General features: G+C 49.1%; 1 protein-coding gene across 5 annotated transcripts in view; it reads right to left on the bottom strand.

The window, feature by feature from the left end:
- Nucleotides 1-3,215: 3,215 nt before the first annotated feature.
- ZNF346 (zinc finger protein 346) overlaps nt 3,216-7,810 on the bottom strand; it is a 32,587-nt gene continuing 27,992 nt past the window's right edge. For 4 of the 5 annotated variants that reach the window (XM_058282730.1, XM_058282735.2, XM_058282746.2 and 1 more), the window contains exons 6-7: nt 7,388-7,481; nt 3,216-4,648 (exon numbers count right to left, since the gene is read on the bottom strand). In XM_058282730.1, coding sequence (XP_058138713.1) covers nt 4,561-4,648; nt 7,388-7,481 — 182 coding nt within the window. In that variant the 3' untranslated portion in view covers nt 3,216-4,560. The remainder of the gene's footprint in view (nt 4,649-7,387; nt 7,482-7,810) is intronic. The other variant, XM_058282740.2, reaches the window with a different exon arrangement.

The raw sequence follows: 7,810 nt of genomic DNA, 5'->3' as shown, positions 1-7,810 counted from the left end.
ACTTATCCGTAGCATTTATCATGGGTCAGCCACTGTAATTATTTCACATATATCTATTGTTTTCGCACAATAACCCTACAAGGGTCAGCCACTGTAATTATTTCACATATATCTATTGTTTTCGCACAATAACCCTACAAACTAGCTACTAATATTTAACCCTGAGGCACAGAGAGGTTACGCTAAGATCACACAGCCCCATAATAGCAGAGCTGGGACGTGAACCCTGGCTGCCTGATTCCGGAGTCTGGGTTCCTTGCCACTACACTAGACTGTCTTTCCAGGACAATTTCCAGGACAATTGCTCATGGCTCTCCATGACATGGGCCGTCAGAGCCAAGGACTGGGACTCCCTTGGATGTTCACCTGCTGCATTGTGGGCTCTGGACACAGATGCTAGAGACCATTCCAGACTGGAGCAGTTCGAACCTGGCCTTAGGGGTGCTCAGAGGAAGAGGGGCACTGGTTTGAAGTCTGGACCTTGGGTTCAAATTCCTGGTTGTCACCAGAAAGATCAAAATTAAAATGTCTGATGAAACCAGGGGGTGAAAAGACTGTGGAGCAATTGGATCCCTTATATATTTCTGGTGGGAATGTGAACAGGTAGAACCACTTTGGAAAACCATTTGGCAGGGTCTAGATAAGCTAAACATACCTATGCTGTGACACAGCAATTTGTCTCCTGGGTATGTATGCACCTGGGCACTAAATGACACATAGAGAATTTTCATAGCAACTTTATTTACGTAGCCAGAAACTAAATGACCCAACTGTCTGTCAATGGTACCATGGCTTGTGGTCTAGCCATTTAATGGACTGCTATATCACATGGAAAAAAATAAATTTGATACACAACATGGGTCAATCTCACAGCTATACTATGGAGCAAAAGAGCTTTTATATGTGATTCCATTTTTACAAAATCCAAGCACAAGCCAAACTAATCTATGGTGTTAGAAGGGGATATTGATGAGGAAGGGGCACGAGGGAACTTTCTGGAAGTTCTGTCTTGACCTGGAGGGTGATTGCAGAGAGAGGTTATTAAAAAAAATTAATTTCTCCCCACCCCCTCATTGTTTGCACTTGCTGTGAGCTGTCTTTAGGAAGCACTGGTAACTGAACTTGGGACCTCCAATGTGGGAGGGAGGTGCGCAATGCTTGAGCCACATCCACTCCCTGCTTTGCCATGCCTCTCGTTGTTTGTTCGTGTCTCTTGTTGCACCACCTTGTTGTGTCAGCTTGCTGCGCCCACCCGCCACGCCAGCTGTCTTCTTTAGGAGGACCCGGGAACCAACCACAGGCCTCCCGTGTGGTATGTGGAAGCCCAGTCACCTGAGCCACACCTGCGTCCCTAAATATGTGATCAAGGATTCACCAAACTGTACCCTAAAATTTGGTGCACATATATCAAAGGTAGGCAGCATCTCAAAAAGTTAGGGGGAAAAAAAAAAGGAAATGGTTAAAGAAAAAACAATTCCTGGATATTGTAGGCAACAGCTGTTTATCCACCCAGCATCCATCCCCCCTTTAACCTGGTGGGAACTGCACACTTTTTTTGGGGGTGCATCTCTCCGTCTTTCCCAATGTGTCTTAGTTGAGCTAACTCCTGCCTGGCTTTAGGCGTGAACACGTGACCGAGGCCCCAAACCAGAGAACCATTTCTCCCCAGCCATGGCGACTGCTTTAGGGCTGGGACTAGGACCGGGCTGGCTAATGAGTCAGTTCCAGAGCTTTTGTTGGCATTAGTGGAAAATGTTCTTTTCACTGTGGCTGCTCATCCATCAGGACATAAGTCTGGAGCTCTCACTGGCCATCTTGCTGCCCCTTGGAGACAGCCTGCTTGGGAAACTGTCCACACAGAGGGAAGCAGTAGAGGATGAAATTGATGATGACAGACTCTGGGATCCAGTCATCCCTGTACCTTGATTTTTCGTTAGGTGAACCAGTCCATCCTTTTTAAAGCTAACTACCTTGATTTGGGTTGCTTATAGTTAAAACTGTTGTCTAATACACTGGAAATCTGGGGTAAAATTATGAAAGCTATGGGGCACTAGGAATATAAAATAAACATTGCGCTTCATCCAAGCTGTTGCCACCCTGTGTGGATTCTCGTACTGTGCCCATGGCCCTGCAAGGAGATGGGCGAGTTGGACCTCAGGGGGTCCTAAGAAGGACTCTGGTCTAAGTTTGGAAAGGTTCTGGATTAGCAGTATAGAGAATCGGATTCTACGTTCCATTTCTGCCTCTTCCTAGCTGGGAGACCTTGGGCAAATCAGTACACCTCCTTGAACCTGGCTCCTTCTGTAGGGAGATTATCACCTGGTTCAAAAGGCTGTTATGCAGAGGAGCCTGTTTTTTCTGCACCCCGGGCATTCCTGGCTCAACCTGGCTGGCCCTGTCACAGTGATCTTTAACATCGGGGTGGCTACTCAAGGGCAGGAAGGAGCTCATCTTGGTATGCTCACACCCAAACAGGGCTGGGTACTCAGACACAGGGACCCCTCCCTCCAGACCGAGGTCCTGCCGGCCCAGGGCTCACAGGAGCAGACCCTGCGCTCTCTTGCCTGGAGGACGGGGCTGATCCCAACACCCTGGGAAGGGTAGCAGGACTCTGGGGCAATTGCTCGGTCAGTGTGGGAAGCTGAGAGCCCAGAATCCACCCTAAGGGCAATTATCAGGTGTTTTCCAGCTGGTAAAGAGCTGGAGGTTTGTAACAAAACTGAGGCCATGACACTCCCTCAGCTCTTCTGAGAATCACCAGGCCTGTCACAAGTCCCACAGGAACAAAACCTGTGTGAGCTGAGCAGGAAGAGGCCACCTCTGCTCAAGTACCTTCATTTATTCATTCCACTCAACCACCACACTGGAAGTATAGATAAATGAGGGTGGGTCCCTGCTCTGAAGGCATCAGCCTGAAGGAGCCTCCATGCTGACCTGCGTCCCTTCTCCCCTCAGCAACCAGAATGATCCTTTCGAATGTAAAGCAGCCCCCAGCTTAAATCCGCCTGGGACAGGGGGGGTGGGCGAGGCTTTGTTGATCTGGGGCACCTGGGAGACCTGCACAGGGTTGCCAGGCTGTCTGGATTTCTGTCTCTGTCCCACCTCTGAGGAGGGTCCCGGGAGTCGGAGTGTGGTGGAGGTGAGGCATCAGGACAGACATGCTATTAATAGATCCACTATGCCCCCATTTTCAGGTTTGTTAAATTGCACACTGGTTCATGGGAGAAACTCTTTATTTGGAAGTTTCGGTGACCAAGCAGCAGAGCGTAAGCACACGCACACACACACCCACACACAATCCACAAAGGCATGTCATCGGCGAAGGGCTAGGGTGTGATGGGAGGAGGCCACAAGAGTGGCTAAGGGCATCTTTGATGCAATGAAGAGAGGCCTCTGATGGTGACACTCCCTGGAATTCTTGCTTTAGTCACCAGGAGAAATCCACTCCCAGTGAAGTCCCAGGCCACCATATGCAGCAGAATTGGAGAAAATGGGTTTGAGGCCCAAGGCATATCTATCTCCTTGCTGCAGAAACCTGCATCAGCTCCCCACTTCTTTCCCTGGAGGCCCCATCTGGCTCCTTGGTCCCCCAAAACTCCTGGTGGATGGTGGGGGAAGGCTAGCACCACAATGACCTCGGCAGGTGGCCTGCTGTACACAGGGAAGGAGAGGCCAGTAGGGTTGAAGGGCAGCAAAGAATCTCTGGGCTGGCTGGCACGAGGCCGTTTGCCTTTAAGGGCAAAGAACCGTCATGGAAACGTGCATGTGGGGGACTTTCCTACATGATCCTGGGTCAGGGCACCTCTGATGACAGAGGGAAGGGCCCCACTGGAGTGTCCTATGATCCCACTGGGTAACGAGTCCTCCTCCAGCTCCAGCCTGCCCTCGGCTGCTGCAGCTCCTTAGCACCATCAGGAACTGGGGCGGGGGACTGGGCCAGCAGCACTCTGCCCACACGGAAGCACTGCTCCAGGAGGCTGCACGGTGGGCAGAAACCTGCACGGTTGGCTGGCATCTGGTCCCAGGCTCAGGAGAGCCTGTCCTTTTTGGGGGAGAGGGTAGTGTCACATCAGCTCTAAGCTCCCAAGTGGCACCCACTTTCACCAGCTGTTTTCTGCCCTGGCCAAAGTCTGGCATGAGAGACCCAGGTTTCCCTGGAGATGCCTCGACTCCGAGCTTTGAGTTCTTTAGCAGCAGGGACTGGTCCAAAACTGATCTTCAGAGCAAAGATAGGCTCTGGGGCCTCGGGACAGATGACCCAGAGGGACTGGGGAAGAAAGAATGCCACCTTCCAAACTACTGCCCGGGAGGCTCCAAGTCCTCTCAAGCCCCGCTTCCCGTCCTGATCTACAGGAACCCACCAAAGGGAGGAGCAGGAGTGGGGGCAAACTGCAGTGGCCGACAACTGCGACTGCCTGGCTCGCCGCAGGCTGCCTGCGGCCCAAGCTGCCTCAGGCCTGTGTCCTCTCCTGGTGAAGGAGGAAGAGGGAGCCAAGGCTGACCGGTCACGGGAAGCTGGCTCCTGGCTGGTCCAGCCTGGAGTGCTGGGCAGAAACCCCTCTAGTCTTCCAAGGTGGCTGAGTCTTTCTGAACAGGTTGTCCATGCACTGGAATCTGACCCAGGGGTGAGACCATTACTTTTGGAGACCTGTAATTTGAGAAGGAACAAAAGGACAGAGTCAGTTTGTAGCATGGTTGTGATGGCACTCCAGGTGGCTTATTTGAAGGACATAACGGCTCTTCTAGGGCCTTGAAGCAATAACCAGGGAGCTCTCTTTCACTGAGGTCCACTGCATGCTGGCTATGATGCTGGATGCTTCACTTACACCATCCTAGTTCATCCTCATAGCAATATGGAGATTAGCCTTCCCTCCATTTTATATACAAGGAAATGAAAGTACAGAAAGTGTAAGTGATTTACCCAAATAAGCTAGTAGGTGGGCGGTTCAGGAGTGAAGCCCATGGCCTTCCACTATGCCACACTGTTTGCTCTAGCTCAGCTTGACCTGGCGGGTGCCACTTCACCAACCCCACCCACTCAAAAGGGGCTCTTCTCCCACTCTCTGGGCACCTCCTACCACCTCTTATGATATTATTTGATTATGGATTTGTTTAGGATTTTTTTTTTAAAGATTTTTAAATTTATTTCTCCCCTCCCCCACCCCTTGTCTGCTCTGTCCATTTGCTGTGTGTTCTATCCTTATCAGCGGCACCAGGAATCTGTGTTTCTTTTTGTTGTGTCATCTTGTTATGTCAGCTCTCTGTGTGTGCGGCACCATTCCTGGGCAGGCTGCACTTTTCTTTCGCGCTGGGCGGCTCTCCTCACGGGCGCACTCTTTGCACGTGGGGCTCCCCTACGCAGGGACACCCCTGTGTGGCAGGGCACTCCTTGCGCGCATCAGCACTGCACGTGGGCCAGCTCCACACAGGTCAAGGAGGCCCGGGGTTTGAACCGTGGACCTCCCATGCGGTAGACGGACGCCCTAACCACTGGGCCAAGTCCGTTTCCCTTGTTCAGGATTTGCCTCTACCACCAGAGGGAGGTTCCTACTGTAGCCCCAGTGCCCAGAACAGGGCCTGGCACATAGAAGGCGCTCAGTGAATATTTGTGGAATGAATGAAAGCTTCTAATAACTTTCCGGTCCTAGGCACTTCACATATACTACTTCTAGCCCTCACATCAGGCTGAGAGGTAAGGTTAATTAAGTTCTATTGAGAAGTGGCTCAGCAAAATGAATGGGTGTTGGAGTCAAACAGGTTTGAACCCTGGATCTACCTCCAAAAGTAACGTGACTTTGGGCAAGTCACTTAAGCTACATGACATTAGGCTTCCTTGGGTTGTAAAATTCAGAGATCTTCTTGAAAATTAAATTATATTGAATTAGATGGTCCACAAATTGTAGCTATTATTGTTACTGAAAAGGAATTAGAGGCTCAAAGGGGTTTATAAACATGTCCCAGAACACATAGCTGGAAAGTGGTAGGAGGACTAAAACAAACAGAAAACACTTCCAAAGTGTTAATAATAATGGGGGGGTATATGGGAGGGCTGTATTTTTTTTTTTTTAAGAATAACTTTCCATGTGAATATATTGAAAATTTTTTCTTTATTAGTTATGGATTTACAGAACAATCATGCATAAAATAGAAAAGCTGTACTTTTTACTTGACTTTTCTGTAAACCTACAGATTCTCTAATTAAAAAAATTGATAGAAAGAAAACAAAAACCAAATCTTCTTTGAAAATAAAGAACAAACAAACATACCGGCACTTTCAAGTCTGGGGAGCTCCAGGGCAGTGCCAGAAGATGCCTAAATGCTAGGGCTCTGGCTGTTTCCAGGTGTCTGCAGACACTGCCATCAGCCAAGCCACAAGGGGAGAATGCTGAAGCACTGTAAGCCCCCGGCGGGGTTGCTGGGGCTTGTCTCATGGGTACCTCAAATTAAAACATACCACTGATAAAGGGGAAGATCTGCTCCAGTGTGAGAGAGGAGACTCCAGGCAGAGTTGAGCAGATCAGGGACAGTGTCAGATCCAACACTCTGTGTTTCCCCACCTTTAGTTCATTTGCCTCAACATGCAACGCAGAATAACCACCAAAGTGAAAGCAATCATTTCAGCAGAAAGGCCTGAAAATCAGTTTCCTCATCTGTCAAATGAGGACAACAATTTCTTCCACCCAGGGTTACTATGAGGATTACCCCAGAGAATGTGCTTGGCATGTGGCCTGCAACACACAGGGGCTCAGAGACTGTTAGCCAATTTTAAGATTAGGAGCTGTGAGACCAGCAGGACCCTCTGTTCCTGTTTTTTTTTTTTTTTTTTTTAATCAATTTGTAATTACTGGCTGTTTACTTGCTTATTGTCTGCCTTCTCCCATCAGAATGTAAGGCATGTGAGCAGGGAATGGGTCTGTATCGGCCACCACTTAGGAAATATTCAATAAACCTTCTATCAAGGAAATATTGAATAAATCTATCAATGAATGAAAGGACCTGGTCATATATGGCAATGACCTATAGAGGGAACTCCTGTCACAAAACTGATGGCAGCAGAGAAAGGTCTTCAGATCAGTGAAAAAATATTTCTCTGTCCTGGTTGCTAAAGGCCAAGAAATCCAGGTACTCTAGGGGACCACCAAGGAAATCTTCTGTGCCTCTTTATTGAAACCTTCACCCAGGAGGTTCAAAGGCTGGGGAGGAGCTGATGGGAGAAAAATTTACAGAGGAGACAGACAACCTTTTCCTGTTAACCGATTTATCTTCTGTTGATTGAGAAGAGGCTCCCAGGATTCCATTTTAGTTGAGGAGCACCTGGCTTTTGTTCTGACTCAGAGGCCCCGAGCTCCTGCTGCAGACCCTTGAATTTCAAAGGATGGTTACTCACTGGTTCTTGTGCTTGAAGCCGCTGACATGAGCTTGGTACTGTTCTATGGAGTTCAGCACTATCTTACACGTCTTGCAGGGATAGCCCTTTCCAGCTGAAATACACACCAAAACCAAGAGGCTTGGTTATCCAAGAAGGGGCTTGGGGACTGCTGCTTTTGAAAGCATGTGCAAATGCCCTTCTGAGGACTGACAGGTCAGGTAAGGTCAAGTGGTTGGTCCTGCTGGGAATCCCAGAAACCTCAATGCTAAGAAGGTACATACTGTGTACCTGAGTGCTTCTTAGGGTTGGGAACCTTGTCACCCCCCTCTGGGCCCCTAATTTCAGCAGAGAGCGTGGCTCAAAGTAAGTGTATATAGAAGGATGACAGAACAAAGAGATGGCATTTGGTGCGACTGTCTTCTCCACCTTCACTGTACTAAG

Source organism: Dasypus novemcinctus, chromosome 2 (genome assembly GCF_030445035.2).
Source record: "Dasypus novemcinctus isolate mDasNov1 chromosome 2, mDasNov1.1.hap2, whole genome shotgun sequence".
In the NCBI taxonomy this organism is placed as follows: domain Eukaryota; kingdom Metazoa; phylum Chordata; class Mammalia; order Cingulata; family Dasypodidae; genus Dasypus; species Dasypus novemcinctus.
The sequence above is the reverse complement of the archived record's forward strand: the minus strand, read 5'-3'. Positions and strand labels throughout refer to the sequence as shown.